The sequence below is a fragment of the Anopheles maculipalpis genome, chromosome 2RL (genome assembly GCF_943734695.1).
Source record: "Anopheles maculipalpis chromosome 2RL, idAnoMacuDA_375_x, whole genome shotgun sequence".
In the NCBI taxonomy this organism is placed as follows: domain Eukaryota; kingdom Metazoa; phylum Arthropoda; class Insecta; order Diptera; family Culicidae; genus Anopheles; species Anopheles maculipalpis.
The window spans coordinates 14,762,486-14,787,605 of NC_064871.1; the positions used below are offsets into that span (position 1 = coordinate 14,762,486).

At 43.8% G+C, this 25,120-nt stretch overlaps 3 protein-coding genes across 3 annotated transcripts in view; 1 reads left to right on the plus strand and 2 right to left on the minus strand.

Annotated features, from left to right (window-relative positions):
- The window catches only part of LOC126558780 (transcription initiation factor TFIID subunit 9), a 406,967-nt gene that overhangs the window by 219,793 nt on the left and 162,054 nt on the right, over positions 1-25,120 (minus strand). The gene's annotated exons all lie outside the window — the stretch shown is intronic.
- On the plus strand, positions 5,598-14,898 carry LOC126557404 (orexin receptor type 2-like). Its single transcript, XM_050213173.1, has 6 exons — positions 5,598-6,022; positions 9,855-10,020; positions 10,139-10,271; positions 12,359-12,566; positions 12,770-12,984; positions 14,140-14,898. Exons 1-6 carry the CDS (start codon positions 5,599-5,601, stop codon positions 14,896-14,898), a joined length of 1,905 nt encoding a protein of 634 aa, XP_050069130.1. The 5' UTR covers position 5,598.
- LOC126556898 (glutamyl aminopeptidase-like) lies at positions 15,282-19,016 on the minus strand. The gene is made up of 4 exons (XM_050212444.1): positions 18,133-19,016; positions 16,149-17,691; positions 15,993-16,072; positions 15,282-15,927 (listed from the first exon to the last, which is right to left on the minus strand). The coding sequence occupies exons 1-4, from the start codon at positions 19,014-19,016 to the stop codon at positions 15,282-15,284; spliced, it is 3,153 nt and encodes a 1,050-aa protein (XP_050068401.1).

Sequence of the window (25,120 nt, forward strand, 5' to 3'; positions counted from 1 at the left end):
TTTATTATTTAATTTAAAATTTAAAGTCTGAATGAGACGAGCAGTCTAATGCGATGTGACATCTGCACAGGGAAAAGAAAGCTTTCCTGTTCCACCTTTCCCATTTCTTTTTCGACGTGTGTCTTGTACGCACCACAGGCATCCAATTTAGTAGCAAGATACCGATCACTATCCTAAAGCATTCCGAATTCTTCCATTCACCCTGTGCAGCTTCGTTTAGCTATTTCTTTTCCCTCCACGTGTGCTCCTTGCACACATGAAAGCATGCCAGGTGAGGAATAATTCAAAATGGGACCCCACCCTTCTTGAGATGCCAGGCTCCGGGATTGAATCTAGGCGAAGTGGCACGCAGAAGAGCAAACCAGTTTCACTTTTGACGTTATCGTTCGATCGCCACAAAGGGTAACAATCTTTCCGCTATTGCTGTGCGTTCTGAGATCATCGCCGCTCACGGCGGCAGTTGACTGCTGCAGCACGTTACATAAATAATTCAAACGCCACATCTCAACGTCCGCTAGCCAAAGATTCGGCCAAAACACGCTAGGAATGACCTACACAAGCATCCAACGGCTGTGGGACGGTAGACGGATCTTTGTCTCAAAAGACAGGCCAACAAAAAAAACGAACGTAAAGTTCTGACGCTGGCTTATGAATTCGTTACATCAGTGAATATTCAAACGTGCCTCATTTTGGCCTAATGACTTTTTTATGCCTGTGCCACGTGTTAGCTAAGGCGCGATTGCTGGTATATTTCTGTTGATCGAAACCCTTTGTTAATTATTTAAAAACACTCTACGAAGGCAAACAAAAAACCCACCCAACGAATCATTCTACAGCTTGGAGTGGAGCGTCATTTAAGCGCAAGTTTTGCTGGATGCTAATTTATATTTATTCACTTTCATGCTACAGCTTACTTCAAACAGTTGGCGGACTAATCACACGTTCGACAGCGAACATGACAGGCACCTGATGGATTATGTGCAGCAAGCCGGGATAATACGGAGCGTCCGTAAGACTTACCCCGAAACAACCCCGTTACCAAATCAACTGACAGTGACAAATTTCTAGCAATCACATTTGCACAGTTTCAGGTTCCTATCCCAACCCGTGGCGGTGTCTATTTAGCCTGCTCGCAAAGTGACATTCTAACACTGCCGGAACGGATTACCCTTTCTGGAAATTAGGAATGTCGGCTAATGAAAGTGATCCCGATTGTTGGATAGAGTTTGCCTTGTTGTAGTTTGCCTCCGATTGGTGGTAGAAACACAGAACCGCATTGGTTTTTGTGATGGAATGAATGAATTTCATTGCTTTTTGCTTTTATTTGTTGTCCACCCAGCTGCCGGAATAGAGTGGGGTTGGTAACCAACCAAGAGAATGACAGGCTTTCATTCACAGGTGGTCGGTGGCCTCAAGTGCGTTCCTTAGAGAAATTTGTACATTTATTTCAATCAACAACGAAACGGATGTTTTAACGTGCCGCTACCATTGTGCAATTAGCTAAAGTGCTTACACTTCTGTTTACTGAAGACGTACACTCATTAATCGAGTGGTTTAAGTCCTCTACGTCTCCTAATAAATATTCTTAAACAGGATTAGAGCTAGGCCGAGCATGTAAATTTATGCTGGCTGGAAGAATATATCTTAGCAGTTTTACAGGGGTTTTCTGTCGATATAATGGATCTTTTGAGTGAAATGTTTTAAATAGATAATAGAATATTTCGTATTAAATTTTGGGAATCTCGAGGACATGAAATATTATCTCGAGGTATTAAATTGCATTTCATCATCTGTGGTAAAACATTCAGAGTAAATGCATCCAAAAATCTAGGAATGATTTGAAGTCATTGTAACACTAGAGCTACTGGACCAGTCATTGTGACTGGTTTCATACCTTTCTAGTGGCTTTATTTTTCAAGGTTACACGCTGTAAAATCGCGGTAGTTCTGGTGTTAGCACTTAAGACAACTTTAAGTTTTAACAGAACTGTATTATTGTTTCTTAAGGGCATTTTAAAAAAGAAGATATTGAAGCTAATTTTAATGAAATTATAACAGCAAAACGGCCTGGTCAACCTCCAAGAAATAAGAAAAAATTATTCAATTTAAAATATGTCTTTGTAAATAGCCTATACGATCATAAAGTAAATAAAACGCTAACGGTGAGCTTAATAAGTGGTTTGGCTCACCCATTCCCTTCAAAACTGTCCCCGCTCAATGGCTTCTGCCATTAGCTCAGTTAATTTGGCTCATTTAAAAGATATATGAAACATCGATTACGTGAGGCGCTACAGTTGAAATAAATTTCTACCCATGACTTATCACTGCTATCGCACTTCCAATAACTTACATGCAATAAATCTAACCAGTGGAATCTCTTTTCACACCGAAAGTGTGCTCAGAACAAACCGGGGCTTCTCAAAAACTTCTCATCGCCGTGTGGTCCATGTGACCGCCGTCGAACTTGTTCTTTTTTCGGGTTTATGATTTATGCCGTTTGCCACTTTCCGCACCCCAACACCGACACCGGAAAGACACAACGTGACAAACAAAAACTCTTCGATTGGGTGTCGTGTTTTGTGTAGATCCAAAATTCATTTACACACTAGTAAATCAATTCAGAACTGCTCGGAACAATCATCTATTCGCAAGGAAACGATTTATGTGCGGTCATTTTTGTCTCTTCGTCAACGGGCAGGAAGTACCCTGGCACTTTGATTGATAACACTTTTTCTTCCTGGATAAGCAAAAAGCAAAACGGGAAAACTTTTGCAGAAGGTCATCACGAGGAGTGAAACACATTTGCTCATACGTCAATAATCGTTCAAATTATAGCACAACGCCAACAAAAAATAGCAATTTCTAAAAGCTTGGGAAAACTTTCAAAGCGGAGAAGCATTTCTGCTATTTCCCCCCTGTTAGGATGGGCCTTCGAGACAAGATAACTTTGGAAGTGATATGAAAAGATCAATAAATAGCACCGGAAGATGAGTTTCCCTGAGTGCCGTCCGTTACCTTTTGCGCAGCTAGATTTATGGGAAAATTGCCCACAAGCAAGAAGATGAAAAACTTCTCACCTGCAAATGGAACCGGAAATGGGCAAATCCGATGGTGACGATGATCGGAACGACCTTGGTATGTTCCGGAGCGCTGTGGCCAGGCAAACTGGGGGCAGGGACCGCAAAAGTACGAACCGTACAGAATATTAAAGTTTCTTGAAAAGTATTGAAACATAAGAACGCATTTCCACGAAAATTTAGACGCATCAGAAAATTGTTTGAAAAGATTGTTTAGTTTTGTGGGAAACACAATTTAAGCGAATTGCTCTCGAAGTCATCATTCTGGGATCTCAACCCATTATTCGTACCAGATTGTCATCGTGATGGAAAATTTAATAACATCACATTTACTTTTTATACCTTCTTTCGCTTGTTAAGCGATCGCTGGCGCTCAGTCTCATTCGCTTGCTCATCTCCTCTTGTTCCTTACTTCATTCTCGTAAAATGGGCACGTCCTTCTACGAATCATTGACTTTCCTTCATTCGATTCCACTCGAAACTTACCCCAGGTAATGAAGAACCAAAGAACTCGTCTCACCAATTTTCACGGGAACCTTCACCGCAAACTCGACCGCTAAAAGTGGACTTGAACTCCAAAGCAAAGCCCGCAGACGAGCGAGATCATTGCTCGAGCATTAGCTACACTTTGTCAAACTGTTGGCGAAAAAGCGCCGTAACTACCCCGTGCTTGCCATGAACCATGTTACCGCTACAAATCACACAGAACGTTGTCGTTACCGATTGATGCTGCCCGTTCACTCGTTGCGTTTAGGTATTCGTTGGCCAAAAGTTTCCGACATTTAATCCATATCCATCTACCCTATCCCGCAGGAAATGTCAGCCTGAACTGATGGCAGCAGATTGCGTTGGGTTACCCACTGCTGGACTGCGGTGGTTTACATTATAGCTTTTCGTTGCGGTTGATTGACAGGCGCGCTCTCGACGACACGCTGTCATCGGTTCAAGACGCGCAGCAATGCGTGTTCGGGCACATATTAGACGTAAGGGCGTAAGCGTACGCACCCGGATGCCTGTGGGCACGATACTACGCCCCACGTACTTCTGTGGTAGGTCCGAGATTTTCCCAATCCGTTGACGATTCGACGCTTTCCGAAGCAGGATAGTAATTTTATTTGTCTTGATCGATGATTGCGTGATTTTATTTCATTTAATATGATAATGAGCTTTTCCGACAACATAACTCCAGCAGTGTATCTTAATGGTTGTAATTTGTTATTCACTCATCTGCTTGTTCTTGAATACCTCAAGTACATTGTTTTTTTTTGCTGAAGAATGGTCGTATAACTTAGAAGCTAAAGTTATATCTAACAGTTCGTAAAAATATTTCTGGTTGGGCCCCCCGGTTGAGGTCGGTGGATGATGAGTGTTGCCACTGTACATTTCATTGGTCCCTTTTTTCTTGCTGTCAGCTACTAACGATGACGCTGGTGGTATTCGCTTTTTTTTGTCAGCATTCACATACTATTTGTCCTTGCTTGCGAGCTTCAAACATCCTTACCTTAACTTTTGTTAGTAGCCTGAGAATGCTAACCTTGATGCTGCTGGCAACAAGCAAGGATCGGTAAGCTACAGACAATTTCGAGAGTCCCTGCAGCAATTCCGAAGATCATTGCTAAAAAGCGACTGACGTACTGATATAAGGGATCAAAGAGTGATTCCAATCTCTTAGTCGAAGTCGGCCTGAATCCACCCGTACTTGTAGTCTTTCTGGCCCAAGATGTCGGCGCAAGTTTCTTCCTGATATCCGAACAATAACCGGAAGATGCTATCAATATCATGGTATCCGTTTCTACAGCTACAAACCTTGCAGTCGGCCCTGCTTATTCGTTGAAGCTGTGTATTTATCGCCTTATGGTTGACCATAAGTCTAGGCATCATACGAATGAAAGCAAGATCTTCTGGAAGTCCGTGGAGACAGGGTAGCAAGGGGACTTTCAGTTAGAAGGAACAGGAACCTCCCGGTTAAATCCTCACTTCTTGCTCAGTTTTGGCATGGTGCGAAAGAAACTCGTAAGCGGCACTTGACCTCTCAAGGAGAATTTATCGCCTCGACGAATTTCAGTGCTCCAACAGTGCTGAGGTTATCAGCAAGCATAAATACTGATCCGGAGGGTTCCCGCTTATAATGAAAAATGCGTAAAAGCTAACAGCGAGCTCAGCCACCTAAATAGTTCTTAAGGCATTGTTAATAAAATAAAAACAAGTTGAACCGAATAACATAAATGTGCTGGACACATTCCACAAGGATATCATAGCAAGGGAAAAACTCCAGTATTTATCTTCGCTTCAACAACGCTAACAAAATCTAATACGGTTTGTTTGTTCTCACATTTTTCACAGACTTCCAACGGTACTGCGCGGACACTCGTACATTCCGGTGACGTTCAGGCAGATCCTTTTGATCGCTCAACCATGGCTCACCATCATCCATAAGCGAGCGGCATTCACCGGCTGCCTGCCCTACGACCGTCCCGCATCAATCCTTTTCAACGCTTCCCTCCCCAAAGAGGCAACCAAACATGATGGAACTCACCCAAACAGCCGGCAGCAGCCTAATCGCGGCCATCATCACCAACAGCACTGGTGAGGGATTAGCGAATGATGTCCTCAGCGGACACCACGCACTACAGCACCACCAGCACCAGCATCAGCAGCAGCAGCATCACCATCAGTCGCAGTATCCACACCACCAGCAGTACCAGCCCCAGTATCTGTACGCGAACGAAAGCGTGGCCGGCCATGGGGCCGAAACGCACGGTTACACCACGAACCCGATCTGCATCCTGCTGCCGATAACGATCTTCTACTGCTTCATCTTTGTCGCCGGCATCGTTGGCAACCTATCCATCTGCATTGTGATTGCGAAGAACAAATCGATGCACACCGCCACCAACTACTATCTGTTCAATCTGGCCGTGTCGGACTTTTTGCTGCTGCTGTTCGGTAAGTTACGTTACCGGTGGTGGCGGTTGTCACCAGAAACGTTGGTAATCTGATTTACTGCTCCCGGGAGCATAAATCCCCGGAACCGTGCAGTGCTGGAGTGCGGACGGTTACGGTTGTTGCCGGGGACGTTTCTCATTTCATGCTCGATGCTAATGAGCTGGTATCTTGGTTTGGAACCCGCTCGGTGCGGATAACAGCGAGGGACTAAAAATGGCTCGAAAGTGGCGTGGCCTGAATGAGGTTTAACTTTGAGTCGAAAACCGTGCAGGATTTGCTGAACTCATTACAATCTTGTAAAGATGGCTCGCTGTGTTTTTGGAAATTCTTCTTTTGAAAGCAAAAACGGGAACAAACGGAAGAAGCCGGCAAAGGGTAGCTTAAGCTTGCGTGGCACAAAACGTGTGATCTATAATTAAGAGGGCTGAAAAGGATTCTTAATGTCTTTTGTCCTGTCATGAGGATCAACCATAATACTTTGGGTGAATATTTTATAATGGTTCTTTTTTTTGGGATAAATTCTAAGCATTCCTCAAGCTTCATCAGGCATATGCGAAACCTCAAATAATTACAGCCAAATAACGTACATGTCCACCATTGCAGTACATTACGCACAAATTATTGACATTGGACCACTATTAAGTTGTGTGTCCCTACTATTTGGGTTTTGGCGGGATTACCATTAGAATCAGTCTTAAACATCTGGCTGACATTATTTCAACCCCAAACGTGTTGCAGAGGACTGCCTTTCCATGTACATCAATTTCGAAACATGTGGCCATTAACCCCTTACCACATCGATACCGCAAGAGACAAGATGATCTAAGCAAATAATGCGGGGTTTGGACGCATTCGATTCGCAAAATCTTAGCCCACCAACATATGCTTGAAATGTTCAAAGCTGTTGATGTTTGTTATATTTTTCTACACCCTCACAGTGCACAGTGTTTCACATTTTAAGAAATATGGTTATTCAAATATTGAAACTCAACGTTTTTGAGTGCATCAGCCTTCCTTTCTGGTGATTTTCGCAGCCCCAATCAATTTGGAGAGTGATACAATATTGAAACAGTTTTAACCTTCACTTCGGTATTCACCGTGCTTTTCGGGATATTTTTGTTTCAAATTATGTTAAAAAGATTCTTATGAGGAAAAAGCTAAAAATCACGATGTCACCTTCTTACATTTCCTTATTGAACCCTACGCAAGGCAAACCTTTGAATGAAAATGAAGTTAAACGATACGGTGAGGTCACCATTATCGCTTCTCCTATTTCAATGAAAATCCAATTTATATGCAGGTACGGTTGGATAACACTTTCCATTCCATAAACATAGCGTAGTACCCTTGGCAGAAAGGTATCCTTAATATTCTATCAACTGGCACGTATCACACACACACAACATCTTGACCACCGCCATAACTGTGCTCACGTACAGTCAGAGAATTTTACTTCCGAATTCCATTCCCAGTGAGACACCTGCTCAAAGTTAAAGACGAAAGCATACCACAACAGCACAAAAAAAAAAGCGGGTTTGAATATTGTGCAACACTGTCTTGGCCACTGGGAGCATATTTCTCCATTTTTTATCTTTTTTACTGTCACCCGTTTTGCTACCCTTAACTACGTTTGTACGTGGGGAAGAAGGGTACAACGGTACAAACGGTATTCACTTTGTTGGGTATGTATGATTTGCATACACACACACATACATACGATGATCTCCAAATTTTACCCGGGGTAACATCTGGAGCATCAGGTCAGATCTACGTCTAAGCACAAAAGTGCATAAAACTGCAACAGCACCTGAAATCAGCATTAGATGTGCAGCTTGTTGTGGAAACGGGATATTCGAACACGTGAATACACTACTGCATTGCAACATAAGTACAGCCAAGGATCAAAAGTGTCCTACCAAGGGCCAAGGCCAAAGATTTTACACACTTTTTTCTTTGGAAGTTTGTGTCGACATGTGCTTCTTTGCTGTACAATGCTCAATTTTATCTCGTTCTGCTGGATGAGAATTGTAGGGTCGGGTGGTATAAATGTTTCATCTGTTACGCAATTTGCACGTGGCAATACACTGAGCGAAGTAACTATTTTGAAAATGTTGATGCTTATTTTTTCAATTTGGACTGTTCTTTAAATCAATTCTAATTCAACATTCTAGATAAATTTAAACTAATTCAGTTATTGCGCGTAATGCGAAGCTCTACTTCCCTTGTACGTAGCTTTAGCTGAACTCAATATCCACGCGATAATAACGTCCTTCTCAAACATTTGTCAGGCTAAATGGTGGGCCAGATAATCATTCCAGCGTGCCTGGAGAAACCCGATCCTGTCGAGATGTTAACGACGACTTCAATCGTCGTTTATTATTATTTATTCTAACCCTTTTTTCCTGGTCACCATGATATCTGTGTCCAAAAGAACAAAATGTCCAGCCCACCGGACAAGCTTAGGAACAAAAAAAAAGTCTTGAGCAAGGGTAAAGTTAAAGTCTGCAATATCCGGTGGGTCATCCGGTCCGGCTTTTGATTATCTTTTGCAGCAGAAAAGAGTCCGGTAAATGCCGTCATCATATGGATTAATTTGCAAAAACTGTTTCCAAAACTTTCAGAATTAAAAGGACAACTATTACCACCACTACTCAAATACCATTAGTGCGAACCTATGACCCCATTACGGGTAGTACTTTTTTATGTCTCGTTTACATCCCATTTAACTCGCTTACACCACAAAAACAGTATCAATTAGCGTTACCAAGGGTGTAACGCCAAAGTTAAACAAACTCATGAAACACGGTTCGAGAAGTTGAAGAAATCGAAATCACCTGAAACGGATATGAATCCAGCAGAGCACGCCTTCCGCCCGCAGTCAACAAACCCTCTTCCCCTGCTTTTCTCTCCACCTCAAGACATTATCGTCAAACATTACTGACCTTACGCCAGGCGTCAACCTCGGCGTTAATTCTCGCCCATGGTAACGTATTGTAATAAAATCGTCCTGCCTTTATCAGACACTGGCCAGATGCTTCCGGCCACGAGTTGCCACCGGCAAATGGGTGTCCAAGCAGCGGTAAAGCGAAATCCGTTCACCCATCCGAAGATGCCCCTTCTCTCTATATTGCCCGCCAGGCTGTTTGGCCGAGCGTTTCTTGGCAATCCCGTACGAGCTGGCAACAGTTAACGACCGTCAGTGAACCACAACAAAAGGGGTCTCGCAGCGAAACAGTCGCAGGAGGTGGATCGGTATTAAAAGGTTGAGTTCACCCGCTTAGTGAGCGTTGCCGGAAGGGCATGCATGTGTGTAACAATACACAATGTTCTCTCCAGACATCCCCCGTGGGCAGCACGCTAAGCCCTTTTCGAACATTCCAATTCATGTCGTTCGATTTTCGATCGAAGAAGTTTGCCGGCAAACGAACGGCCACCCGGCAGAATGTGCACCATTTTGTCGAACAAAATGCCACAACAAATGCTTTACGCCAAGCGCACTTGTAACACTCGTCTAGAGGGAACGATTTATGAATATTATCGTCAGTGATTCCAATTCATAACTCACTTCGCCGTACCGTTCGGTTTGGTGGGCAATTTCATTCCAAGTATTCTGATGTACGGAATGTACGTTCGAGATCGTTTCCGATGAAAGATCGATCGATTTCTTAATCGGTCAAGTGGCAATGGTTGAATGATTGTATCATTTAAACCACTCATATTATACATGTTAAAGGTTAATCATTGCACAAAATTCCGTAAACACCATCCGGAACCGAACGCTTAATCAAAATGTCTACCCCATCATCATCATCATCATCATCATCTTCCGCAGGAATGCCACAGGAGCTGTACGGCACATGGAACCCGTTCGCCTATCCCTTCAACCAGATAGCCTGCATCATCACGGGTCTGCTGTCGGAAACGGCCGCCAATGCGACGGTGCTCACCATCACCTCCTTCACCGTCGAACGGTACATCGCCATCTGTCATCCGTTCCGGTAAGAAACGCTTGTCGGTTGATCGTTCATTGTTGTTGGTTCCGGTGTTATCCGCACAATTCGTGCCCGGAGTTCGGTTGCTGAACCACATTTTCCCTTCTCCCCTTATCCTTCACAGATCCCACACCATGTCGAAGCTGTCGAGAGCGATAAAGTTTGTGATCGTCATCTGGCTGGTGGCGTTCGGGTTGGCCACACCGCAGGCACTCCAGTTCGGTATCGTGGAATCCGATGGTAGCCGGTTATGTACGGTAAGTGTTACTGCACGCGAATATCGAACAAATTTGCCATTTGGTTTCCACAATGGCACGAGCAGCTCGTCTGCATAGAACTATTTTAATTAGTTTAATTAGTTTAATATTTCAAACGCAGTCGAGTGCGAAATATGTTTGAATCAGCTTTGTAAAATGATTATCACTAATTAAATTAATGTCGTCGTCTACGAAGGTTCATTAAACGGGATGTTTCGTTAGGGGGAGATACTGTTTCTAGATTCGTCATTCGTCTACTGAAACTTTTTGGAATTGGAACTTTTAAGTTTAAATCCTTTTGCATACATGAGGTGTTCTGTAGTAGTTTATTCTCACTACTGGGGCTACGATCCTGATGAGATTTGAACCTCGATCCGGTGTTGCTATTGCCTCTGCACCAAGATATGACTGGTCTTGCCTGTTTTGCATTTATTAACAGAGACTTTTAGGTTTAAAAGTTACATTTGCCTCTATGGAAAGTCACTGTCAACTTAACAATGTGCGTCTCATAACTATATAAACACAAAGGGCGAATTTTCTGTGGAATTTCACACGATAATTTTTTTTCGACAAATTTAATTTACAACAATTTTTAACATAAATTTTTTTTTTTTTCCCCTTTAAAGTAACTATACAAACACCCGCGGAAAAAAAAACTTCTTGGCAAATGTAATGATTTTAATAATCGTCCAAAAATACATGTAGCTTTAAATGATCTTTGTTTTTATATTAGTAATTGTATTTTTGAATGTTGTTTTAAACGTTTTCGGCTTCCATGCCAAACTGCCATGCAGATTGTACAGTCAAGATACATTTTTTCCCATATTTAGAATATTAGTATCCTTGCTATTGCCTGTTTTTATTCCATTTTTATTTTTCTACCGTACAAACTCAAGCCAAGAGACGTTAAGCTCCGATTAGTCACTTGCGAACAACTGCTCCAACGACAAAACCGAAAGGGGGATTTTACACCGCATTGTGACTGGCGATGAAAAATTGGTTCATTACAATAATCCGAAACATCGTGCAACATATGACTACCCGGGCCAGGCCTCATCATTGACACCCAGACCGAATTTTCATGGCGCGAAGGTCATGCAGCTGGGCGAGGTATGCTACGAGGTGCTACAACCAAACGAAACACGATCACAAGAGACGACAATTGATACGTTTGAGCCAAGCATTAAAGGAAAAACGACCGCAATGCGCCGTTAGTCACGACAAACTCATTTTACTGCATGATAATGCTCTCGGTCACATGTGGCAGCACCGGTTAAAACATATTTAGAAACGCTGAAATGGAATGTCCTATGCCACCCGCCGTGCAGCTGAGAAATGCACCTGCCGATTATCATATCTTCCGATCGATGGAGCCGTCGCTTGGCACTTCTGTATTTATTAAGAAGAGAACCTTCTTTTTCTGTAATTTATGTTTGGAAGTTTAAGTTTAGTTTAGATTCATCAATTTTTCGTAATCAAACTTTCAATTTCGAAAAAAGTTCGTTCAAACTTACCTTCTTCTTCTTCTTCATGGCTTGACGATCTTCTAAGGACACGCCGGCGAACGAATGGAATGGCATACTATACTCTCCGCCACTGTCGCCTAAACCACCGTGCCTCCCAAACTTACCCAAAATCCTGACATTTAAATTGAAGATATGGCACCTATTGGATGTACAAAAAATGTTTAAGAGTAGAGTAAAATTTTGTTTGTAAAAACAAAGGATATAATGGGTAGTAAAAATCGGAAATTTATTGTAAAAATAAGACAGTATACTTTTCAGAAAGGGAAAATGTTATACAATGTCTAAAAAATGCAATCAAATTCTCTACATTGTAAGAGCCGGGTATGCACTCAAAGAAAGAAATGGATAATTTGCTAACCGGATACAGCTTAAGAATTTTGCTATATATTTTTCCATTCTATCTTTTTGAACAGTTTATTTTATCCTCTACAACTTACTACAATATCAATTTTAGCTATCTTTTTCAATATAGATATGTTAAGGACTGTAGTATAGATTTCAAACACAGAATGGGAAACGTCGACTCTCACCAAAATCTTTCCATTTTTCGTCTCCTTCCAGATCAAAGATGAACACTTTGTGCATGCGTTCGAGGTGTCCAGCTTCCTGTTCTTCGTTGGGCCGATGACGCTTATAGCGGTGCTGTACGTGCTAATAGGGATAAAGCTTCGCAAAAGCAAACTGCTGCAGGGCGCCAAACGGGCATCGTCCGATTACACCACACCGCCCCGAACCGTCAGTGGCCAGAGCAGGGTGATACGCATGTTGGGTAAAGCACCGTATTTTTTGTTTGCATAATTTCTTTCCCTCCGGCCGTAAGATCTGCCCCGTTGGAGAGTAATCCGTTAATACGTTAATCGTAATAATCGATTTTATGCTACACCGATGAGCAAAAATTGTATGAACGGATAATTTTTTTCTTTTTTTGTAATATAATTTTCTTTCCCTTTCTGTATTTTGCATGGAACACAGTGGCAGTCGTCGCCACATTTTTCATCTGCTGGGCACCGTTCCATGCGCAGCGGCTAATGGCTGTTTACGGTGTGTTTACCAAGACGGAGAGTGTGTTCTTCTACAAGGTTTACATGGTGCTAAACTACATTTCCGGCATACTGTACTTTCTGTCCACCTGCATTAATCCGCTGCTGTATAACATCATGAGCCACAAGTTCCGGGACGCATCCAGGGTAAGTTGCTGCGATGTGTAGGTAAGCTAAGTATAAAACGCTGGCCATCAAAGCCTTTCAATAATTTAGGCTGCTGACCCATAGACAAGCAGAGTGGAAACAACTAAATTTTATTCCTGCGAATGCTTCATTATTTCCACTCTGAAAAATAAATGAATGAATGCTGACTTTTTTACATTTACATGGGGAAATTAAAATATTCAAGCTGAATTAATCGTATAATGACGTACAACGATGCCACTTATAAAGCATAAAATAAAATCTTCAGTAATGAGCAGATCATTCAAAAGATTTTATGGCTTCTCAGAGACCTGACTGGTTTTCAAGACAGGCCAAAAGGTGGCATAAGCTTTAAGGAACAAAATAATGGTATGGTATATCGCTCTTTATAAATACAGAGGAAACCCTGGGTAGTGACTACCCCAAACCCGAACCGAAAATTTGCAGAAGGACAACGACTCTGGAAGGGACAAAATCAACCTGCCCGAAATCGATACAATACTTCGCATAAATTGAAATCTTCCAACAAGTTTTCTTTACCATCTTTCTGCTCTACCCACCTTACATGACCGGGCCCATTTTTCCGCCCCTAAGGAAAAATCGCTTCCCAACGCACTGCACAATAGTTGGCAGCCCATAGTAGTTATTGTATTTTTCAACAGCATGCACGGGTGACTGTTGCTGTTTATCTTCAAGTTTGGTGGATAGCTCGATAGCTAAAATACAAATAAATCACGTGAAAGCTGCGAGAGCACACGTTTATCGGACGTAAGCACAACGCAAATCGCTTCATCGTCAGTTCATTATGTGGCAAACCCAATTCAAGGAATTCCACGGATTGTACTGTTCCCTAGTCCCGATTTGTTTGGATATCACATTGAATTGCTATTGTACGTCAGCATCATTCAGCTATTGATATTGCCTGTCGAGAGTGAGAGAGAGAGATGGAGGGAGCAAGTTGTGATAAACGATTTCCTTGCGTCACCAGAAGGAAAATGCCCTTACAAGTTTATCATTTCTAAAGTTTTCGAGCAAACATCAGCAAAATCGCCCCACAAAATTTTATTTGCTGGAGGAATAATTGACCTCCATTTTCTTTCAAATTTTTAAAATATGTTGCCTTACTTATGTCCATTTTCATTCGATCTTTTCCAGCACACTCTCAAGATGAGCTTCTGTGGAGATAATCGCAACAAATCGGATGGACAGCAGCATACGTACAGTGCCGTCTCGCGGTACGGCGTTACCGGTGGTGGATCGTTTAAGGTAAACTCCAACAACATGGCATGCATCGGGACAGGCATCCCGATGGGACCGGCAGGTAATACTGCCTCCGATAAGCAGCAACCGCCAGGCAACGGGACCACAGAGAATCAGTACCAGCAGGAATCGAACCTGTCGCTGCTAGCAAAAGACCGGTCCAACCGTAGCACCATGCCACCGATATCGATACGACCCACCTACACCCGGGCAGATTCGCACTGTGTTTCGATCAGTAGTAGCCATTCGACGACCGGTACCAACTTAAGCAGCAATGGGAAGCTAAGCCGTAGCTCGAACGGTTCACTACGGCACGGTGGCAACGCGCTCGAGTCAGGCACCGAATCATCATCCGGCGGTCGTTTGTCAACGATTGCAGAAAAGTTACGGCGAGGTACGAAGAAGGTGCTGGCGTTTAGCAAATCGCCCAACAGCACGCCGTGCAAATCAAGTGCTGCGTCAGCGGTCGTGGGCAGCTCAGGAACGGTGGATATGAACAACGAACGACGAAAGGCGTACCGCAAGCGAAACAGCTGCGATAGCGTCGATACTAATACGATCAGCAACTCAAGTTTGAAGGAGTTTGATGAGGACGAATTCAGCAGTGCTGAACTGGCACGCTTTATGGGTGAAGTAAATAGTGAGATACGTTAGTGCGGTGGAGGGACAGCAATATTTGCCGACTGTTGGAATTTAAACTCTATAAAGCGTTTACGCTTTTTTAAAGAAAAACCTTCCCCGAAAGCAAAAGTACAAACCCAATCAACTACAAACACTCAGAGAGACGTGTGGGAAGAACGGCGATCACCTCAAGACATCCCAAAACATCCAAAGAGAGCGAGCAATGTACAAAAATCGAGGGAAATAAATCGAACACAAGCGAGAAATACTTCGAAATGATACCAGTGTACCTGCGATTTAATCTCTTAGAGCACAAATCGAGGAAGAAGCAACATTAGTTCTCACTTTTAATAACGCACAACTCGTTACAAATCGATAGCAGTGTGGACGGGCCCACGCACGGATGGGGGAGGAGACTAGACACTCGGTTCCTTAAGCCAGTTGGCCACATTCGCCTCATTGCGCTCGAGCCAGCTGATGTTGTTCTGGATGTTTTCCAGCGCTTGGCGCCGAGCGGTCGCACCAGCACCCGCCTCCGGATAGCGGCCGAAGAAATCTTCTAGCTCGTACAGGCGAGCCTGTGTCGTGAACCGGCCCGTAATCGATGGAATCATTCGCCCAAGATTACGCTCACCGATACCGAAGCGGGCCACCAGACGGGGCCAATTTTCTCGCACATGCTCCCATGCCGCCTGTTCGCCGTGCCGGTTCGCAGCAATGTACTGGATGCAGCTTAGCTGATCCTGCGTACGAACCAATGCCGTATCCCAGGACAGTTCCAGGAACCGACGCATGGTGCGCTGATCCGGATACGAAGCTAAGGCAACCATCAGTTTCGTCTTTTCGTTCGCATCGTTCTCATCCCGGAAGCGTTGCAGCACCTTGTCCCAGTCAGCCACCGACACGCCGGACTGTATGCCGTAGGTGTACACGACGGAGCGTAAGTCGGGATGTATAGTGGCACCATCGTTAAGCCACTCAAGGAAGCGTTTACTCGCCTCAGCCAAGCATCCCGAATGTCCGAAGGAACATGCCAGATCTAGGACCGTGGTACGAAGTAGGCTGTATAAAGAGAGAGGAGTTAAATGCGTTAAAAAAGGCAACTAAAGATTGCCGCCTACACTTACTTTTTCATATGTTCACCATCCGCCGGCACATCCCAACCAACTGTCTGGACCACATCGCTCACAAGGGTTTGTGTGTAGGACTGTAATGGAATGTGAAAATCATTATCGTTTCACCAGGAAGAAACTTCTTCGCCTGCATCATATATGTACACTTACCGTAATGTCATCATAAGAGATGAAGTTGTACAGCAAATTGCGGATCGTCTTTAGCTTGCTCGCAATCGCTGACCAGGGAACGTACTCCGTCTCCTCGCTCAGGTAGCGCGTCAAATCGAGGGCATGATTGTACGCTAGCAGCGAGGCGTCCGCCAAAGCAAACGCATCATTCAGCAGCCCGGTACGATCGCCTATCGTGAACGTGTTCACGTCCCGCCGCAGAGCTTCACCGAACTGTTGCCACATCGCTACAGGATAGTTTACCCGATAGTACCCGATCTGGCGGTAATTGAGCTTGATCCAGCTGCTGCCCGCTGGCTTATCGAACACCACCTCGTTCTGATCGTTCGGGAACCAAATGCGATGCGGTTCGGCTGCTGGCTCATCCGAACTGGTCACGTACGTGATCGGTATGTACCAGCGGTAACCGAATGGCGATTCTTCTGTCTCGTTTGCTTCCTGATCGGCTAGGAAACGTTGCTGCCGTAGCACGTACTGTATCGAGGTCTCGGTGACCGTTACCACCGGTAGTCCCTTCTGCTTCGTAAACGTATCCATCACGGTGGTAACGCTCACCGTCGTTACCAGCTCGTCTAGCTCGCGCATCAAATCCTCCGACACACTGTTGGAGAAGGCCAGCTTGGTAAGGTAGCGTGTGACGCCCTGCTGAAAGATGGTCGGTGTTACAAAGTCCTCCAGCATCCGTATCACCGACGCACCCTTGGAGTAGGTGATGGTGTCAAAAATTTCCGTTATTTGGTTCGGATTTTCGACCGACATTACGATCGGATGTGAACCGAGCGTCGCATCCAGATTTAGCACACCGTGCAGATCGTCGATGATGAACTGTTCCTCGATACCCCAGTCCGGGTTCGCTTCGTGCATGCCCTTGTACTCGATGTAGCTAGCGAAACCTTCGTTTAGCCACAGCTCGTTCCACCACTTCATCGTGACGAGATTGCCGAACCACATGTGGGCAAGCTCGTGTGCAATCACCCCTGCCACCCGCTGCTTGTTGGCCGTACTGCTCGTCGCACTGTTGTACAGGATGGACGTTTCGCGGTATGTGACCAAACCCCAGGTTTCCATCGCACCTGACACAAAGTCCGGAATGGCGGCCATATCTAGCTTGGGCAGTGGGTAGGCGATTCCAAAGTATTTCACATAATACTGTATGATAGTGCGTGCGGTAACCAGCGCAAAATCGATATTGGCCTGCTGGAACGGTGTAGCGTACACGCGCAACGGAAATGTGTTGCCGTGCTCGGGCGTTATCAGTGCCTCCTTGTACAGGAAATCGCTCACGATGAACACCACCAGGTAGGTGCTCATCTTTACGCTCCTTTCGAACGTTGTCGTGGTTAGCCCGTCGGATGGTGTGTTTGGCACGATTTCCGACACGTTCATGTTCGACAGTGCCTCGTATCCATCGCCGGACGGGTGTATCATGTGGATCGTATATTCAGCCTTCAGATGCGGCTCGTCGAAGCACGGGAAGGCTTGCCGGGCGAACGTTGGTTCGAATTTGGATGTTGCAATTTTTCTGCAAATAGAGAGAAAAGGGGGGAAAAAATCGTATCGTAAGCGGGTAGTTGTGGATGTTGTAAAAAAAAAGAAATTATCTCGTTGATCGTGGAACATAGTTGCCGTTTGCTAGAATTAAATAAAAGTATAGATTATTTTTTACTGAAGACAAAAAGGCGCATTCCTATGTGGTCCGAAAATAATAATTCAATGGAATGAAAATTTGTGTTTGCTCATCTTCGTTTGGAAGTTTTGCGCGAGGTGGTGGCAATCAAATGGGCTGTACCCAACGGAGATAAGGAACCTTTGCAAGACAGAACACCTCTCTTTACGGTCGCAACAACACTCGCCATCCATCACTGTGACAAGATGCTAATCGCATCAAGTACCATCGAGCCAGATAAGACAGATTACCCCAAGCCCAGCCATCATACCACAAACCTCCGCAACCGGAATTTACCTCGTTTGGTTCGTTGTCTTGTCGAGGTACTTGCTGCTGTAGAACCCGATGATACGATCCGCCAAGTTACCGTCAAACTGCAAATTTAACCTATACGCTCCGGCCCCTATTTCGGCTTGCGTTTCAATCACCCAGTACTCGTGTTCCGGCATTTCGTACGCACGGGAAATGCTTATTTCACGCTCCTTCTGCTTCTCATCGACGACCAGCGCACGTAGCACCGTTTCCGTGATATTTAACATTTTACTGTGCAGCACAATATAGTTCGTCGTTTCCGAAACATTCAGCTCGATGCCGACACGTCCGCTAAAGGTTTCACGCTGTAGATCAGGATGCAGCCACAGCTCGTAGTGTACCGGCCAAACGTGCCGGGGCAACCGGAAGCCCAACTTTTCCACTACCTGCGAGCCCATCTTGAACACACGATTCATTTGACCGGTGGTCGTCCCGTTTGGTAGGACTGTTGTCGCTGCTGGTGGCACGGAATAAAATACCGAGTTGGGAAGGAAGATTGTACTACGATTGTACTGCGCCGGATCGCCACCGGTACCGATATCGTTGGCCGTTTGCTCTCCGCCGTCGTACGATTGCTGCTGGATGCTGTTGTTGTTGATAAATAAATGCATGTCATCCGACACAGCAGCTGTCAGCTCGGCATGACTGCCAGCATTCGATGACAGATTGCGTCCGACCAGCACCAGCGCTGTCAGCAGGCACAGTGACAGCACAAACAGAAACGCACTGGTGGCCAGTAGCGAAAGTATAACGATCGAACGGCGTCGTTGCTCACGATCAGATGCATTGCCGTGGGCGAAATGTGCCACTGGACGGACGGTCATTCCGGAACCACCGATTACAACCGACGTCGTCGGTTTTACCGTCATTTACACGTGTTTTGTTTACACTGTTCTGGGTCTAGTTCATAAATTGAACAAAAAAAAGGTGAGCTCAATCGATTATGAGCCAATAATGTTTGACACTCTTCTGTTTTTTGTTTTGCAAGGTTCGAATAAGTAATCGTTTTGTATGCATCAGCTGCTTGTAGCTAAATTTCTGCCAGACGTTGGTATGCGTAGCACACCCACTTTTCTACCCGTACCCCTTTAGTAGAAATGCAATCACTTGCATCCGATGCACAGCTCCACTGAAGCTTTGGGACGGTAAGCGCTAGAAAATAAGTAAGCACAAGGTCGTCTAGTCACGCGATTGCAGCATCGCACACAGTGTCTAGCTTAATTTACCACTAGAATTGCAAAGGTACCGATCGCACTAGTTGAAAAAAGTGTCATAGTGCAGAAACGGAGGCTCCTGAACCACGCAGCGAATGTTTCCGTCGAAAATTCACGCAGGTAACTCTATTAGTCACACCATCTCGCATCAAACATCATTCGGAAAAGCATGGATAGGAAAACTCTTGCTTTTTTGTGTGGAACGAAAGCTATTACACACTCGATCAAACTTTAATGATCAAATCATCATCATCACTGACGATTTTCATTGAGAAAACAATAGTTTTAACACACGCACGGGAATTGTTTCACCTATTTCTTCAACGACACCAACCACAACAATGGGAGGATAGCACATACAAATACACAAACACACACACACGCGTACTCTAGCAGCCTTGATTTGTGTCCATTCGAAAATGATTTAACTTCGTACGCATGCTTTGCACGTACGTAGCAAAAACCGTCAAAACTACGAGCCCTTGCGATGGGGGCCCGAGAGCGCGCCAAAGTGTGCCATGGTGTTTGGGTGAAGCATTAGTTAACCGTAAACCCGGGCGGCTGTTTTTGATTTTGCTTTGGTTTGTTTACTGTTTGTCAGTTTTGGGAGAACTTTCAAAAAAAAAAAACAAAAAAATTACCACCCATCACCATCATCCACCATCAAGCAACATCAGGAGGTCCCGCGCTTATCGATGTGTGTCATGGGACACATTCGATGACGATATCGAACTGGAACAGTTCACTGTTTTTTTTTTCAGCTACTTTAGTAGTGCTTCACATTTTCATGTAACATTTCCATACAACAGCATTTAAGTTATGGCAACAATTGTGCAACTTGCCACACGAACGGTACGCAGACAAACCAAATACGGTGCAACCCGTTCACTATGAAAGCCCGCCCGTACACGATTGGTCCTATATTGGTGAAGAAGATTTTACACAATATACTTTCCATTTCTCGCCCACGTATTATTGGTTTGCCAAAATCGAACCCACGAGATATATGCATATTTAAACCAAACTCTCCATTAACCTTTTTTATTCTTCAAGGATGTTTGGTGAATGATGAGGTTTCGGCGAGCTCGTGCACGCTATTACATCAATCCTGCGGCTGACAAAACGGAGCTTTTCAAACGCAAAAATGCAATTTCTAACCATCAAGCAGCAATTTTGTTTTAAAAATCGGTGCATGATTTGATAAATTATGGATATCTCTGGCATATACGCACCCCCACAAACACACACATACACAGTATACCCTTTAACTGATTTTCATTACGAGACAATTGAACAAAATTGGCACTCACTCTACCAAGCGTCGAAACGTAGCAGCATTTCCCCGATGCTTCGATTCGAGTTTGCGATCCACAAACCGTTTTTTTGGCCATCATTCTTTGCTGTAAAAAAGGTTCTTTTCTTCCCTGCAACCGAAACCTGTTTTGTCCAAAAAATTAAAAATTCCTTTCCCCGCGATAGGCCTGGCGATCCCCTGATTCTAAAGGGCACGAGTTCCGAACACGTTCCTTTCGTGTTCGCTTTAAGAACATCTTCGCGGTGTTGCGCTTCTTTTCGCCCGTTGCACACACAGATGATACGCATGTTGACCGTATTATCCACCATCCCTGGCCACTAGTAGGACACCATGTTTTTTTTTTTGTTGGATGTCAGCTTAAAACAACAACTATATCCCTGACACAGTCACACACGAATCGGTTTGCTATTTAGTTGGAACACATTAGATTATCGTCACTTTCGCTGTTGTACCGTTAAAGCACCCAAACACAATCCTACCACGAATCGAATTGTGGTTGATCGCGCACCGTTGACAAATCGCCCCGTTTGCCCAGGTTTGGAGAACGGCTCTGTCGCACACGAGCGCTGTGCACGCAATCCGAACCTGGCGTAGGCAAACATTTGTCTCCACGGTAGAGGGGTTTTCGCACAGTAGGGCTTGAATCGTACCGAACTTGGCTGCAGGTTTAAATTTGTTTACATTTTTTTTCAATAATAATTTACACATATCATACCCCGGTCTCATACATACCGGTACCGGTTTCGAACAACAATTTTTTGTATTGCTACTTTTGATGTAAAAAACCATCCTTCCTATGTTCTCGTTGACTGATAGTTGTCGTCTTCAATCTTTCCTCGATGCTTTCTACGTGGTCCAAATAGACTGTTACTTTGTCCGTAGCAGTTTAATATGATTGCGTTTAGTCGTTCTAACAATAAGATATTTGGAAGATCACGCAACATTTAGCATGGAACATGTAATGGAAGGATCTTCAGATCATTCTATGAAAGGATCTAGGTGTTTTAGCTTGGATCCCGTCTACATGTTATCTCTTCCTTACCTTTCCCTTAGTTGTTAGTGTTAGGAAACACTGTTGAATCTTTAAGGCAGGCATTTTATAAATTATAAAATAAATAAATATCCCTGCCACACAGCCCATAGTGAGCAATTCGTAGCTTTCATGTGGTTGATCGTCAAATCAGGGGAAAGGAAAAAAAGGTAAGGTAAGGCGATACCATAAACACAGCTTCTGCAGCATCCCATCAGCTGCCATCATTCACAGGCTAAACCTTGAGTTTGGTCAGTTCGCACGCTCAATAGATCATCACCGAACTCTCTTAAGTGGTCGTTGGGTACACGCTACAGACTAGGTGGTAGGTATGATTGCGCTTAGAAAGGCATAGAAGCGCTCAAAGTGGCAACTTATTAGCTTGATGAAACAAAATTAGCCATACCGTACAGACCGTACACAGTACGATTCCGTTTCCGTTTTGTACCACACATAACCCGAGTAGGTACAGTAGTATCTTGTCGTACAAAACTTTGGAGCCCTGTCCTGTGAATGATGCCTCTCATACGGTTGTGAAGATCATCTACATTTGGTGGCATTATGAACGGCTTTATCTTAACGACACTTGAGTTATTGACACTCGGCAGCTAACAAGTCGTTATCTTTGGAAGCAATACAACACGAGCTTACAATGTTCAAATACACTTGAAAATTTGAATGAAAAATTTCAACAAGATTAATGACTCTCACCTGTATACCACGTGCTTCACAACAAAAAGTATGTTTCCACCACAGTAGACAAAAAGGTTGGATCTTCGTCTACTGGCAGTCACAAACACTCAAACAAACACCCAACATATGATGGCATACCATTGCGATTGCAAAATTTGTTCATTCCTCCATTTACGGTATGGAGAGGAACCCTTTCCTATTCACTCTATCTTCATTACCATGATGACGAAACAGAAACCGAGATGAAAAGTGAATTTAGTTAACGCATACACTTGCGCTCCGGTCGACCATTCGGAAGTAATCAGAGCACTGTGGCATAGGAGCATAGAAAACAAGCCCCGCCGGCCAAGGCTTACATCCGCATCGGTGCGTACGGGAAACGGGTTGTCAAACTGGTAATGATAGCGCCAGTTGAGGGAATAGATAGGCCCCAGAAATAATCGTCGGTGGACGTAGACGGGAAAATCGGGCAAACGGGTATTTATAGTCACGATACTTCCATCGAAAGTGCACTTCAAGTGGGTAAGTGAGGGGAGCAAAAAAAAACACTTTTACTTACACTTTGGAACCATTTTGGTCCGAGTACGAGCTGGAGTAGAACCCAACAATTCCTGCATCCAGCTTGCCGCTAAAGTCGATCGTTAGCTCCGACACGTGGTCCTGTAGTAGCACTTTGTTGAGATTAATCTTGATAAAGTGCAACTTATCATCGTAGTTGCTGTTCTGTTATTAGAGAGAGAGAGAGAGAGAGAGAGAAAAATATGAAACTCGATTTAATTGCAAGTTCACGAGTGCTGAATTGTACGAAACTATATCCGACAATACATACTATATAGGTGTAGCTTGAATCGTTCAAACATTTGAACCTTATCTGGGCCAGTTCCAGCAGATGACTGTGCAACACCACCTGGTCGTTTGCTCGCACGGTCTGTATAGTAATCGTAACCGTGCCCCTAAACGTGTCCGTCTCCAGATCTGGATGCAATTGCAAGTCGTAATGTAGCGGGATATTGCCATCGGGAAGACGATAATTAATAACATTGGGATCCTGAGGAGTAGTCGATAGAGTCGTGGTGGTAGTCACTTCCGGCAGCGGTGATGTTTCCATGGAAACCGTTGTACTGGTTGTACTTCCATCATCTGTTTCTTCAGCTGTGCTTGACTGCGGGTTTGAATCAGTCGTCGATATCAGCGCGGTAGTTGAACTCGACTGGTGAGACGCGATTTGGGCCTCACATTCTTCCAGATCGCTAGCATTGTTGTTATTCGATACGGCTAGCGCAATCGTGGTAATGACCATCGCGAACAATGCCACGGAGAGGAAGGTGGCGACCTTGTTCCTCAAAACCCAGTCTAAAATCGAACGAGTAAAGGTAGACAAGAAGATAACATTTGTGAACATTTGTCGACAAGCGTGCACAGAACCAAAGAGAGCAAAACCTATTTGACCGTTAATCTGGTCATCACACAACACCCAGCATGAAATTGTTTTGCCCGATCGGTCCTATTCGTTTACACTGATAAACGTGATTTCATTATTGAGACTGTCACCGTGTGTCATGATGCCATTATCGATCACTATAAAGCGTGCCTCTATCTACTGAAGACGAAACCCGAACTTATCTCACTCATTCTACTGGCGCACAACATGATTCGGGCTATTTGATATTTGGCTTACCTTTCGACTGTTGTAACAATTGATTGACCATGTTTTGTTGCGGTACGGTATTACCGGCAGTTTTGTTACTAGTTCCTATTATCAGTGAATTCTACCCAAATCATGCTACACAAAAAGTCAAACACTTTTGAAATGTCTACGCACCTTCTCCCACGAAAGATGCGGATGAACTGGTTTGGTTTCGCGCTGTTGATAGCTATTTCATACGAGCATCCATACAAAAGCGCGATACGAAACACCTATCACCGAGAGATAAGTCGTCTTAATTTTAAGTTTACGGTTTTTCATTTTTTCCCTCTACTCTACATTCGTCGTTGTACAGCGATAAGGATGACGTCGAGTATATTGTTTAAGAATCAATTGAATATTGGTCGGCACCCACACTGTGGGGTTTGGAATGATATGGCTGTTTGTGTTACTCGAAACGAGTAACGAACTTCGTGAAGGGTTGTAAGTGGTAAAGTGATATAGTAAATCAATAAAATAAGAATTCCATACAGATAAATCGGTTTTATCCTAGAAATAACAGATCATCATTCTAGCATTTCAAATACAAGCAGTCTTTTGTTTAAGAAGTTTGTGGCGAAAATGTAAAATAATGAAGTATTATAATTTGCAAATACTAATTTTCAAAGAACAATTAGATAACATTTCTCCTATTTTATTATACGCGTGTTTGTGTATCGATATTTAAAAAAAAAGTATGTTTTTCTGCTACTATCCAATAGATGGCGCCACAAGAAATAACCTTCGATTTGAAAGCATCAGCTGCTGGTGCATGCTTCCCCCATTATCTATTCCTATCTGTTTTGAGAAATATTACTTGCATAAATAAATAAAACAGTACACAAAATGTAGATTAAATGCTAAAAGTAATTAAGTACAAATCCATTTAAAAAATTGTTAATATTTTGAATGCATATACTGCTAAATTTCAGATATAATTTAATGCTCTACCGCAACACTATACCACGAATACTTGTTTCGTATTTTAAGCGTTTTATTTATAGATTCTAGTGGTTTATATGAAAGAAATAATTCGT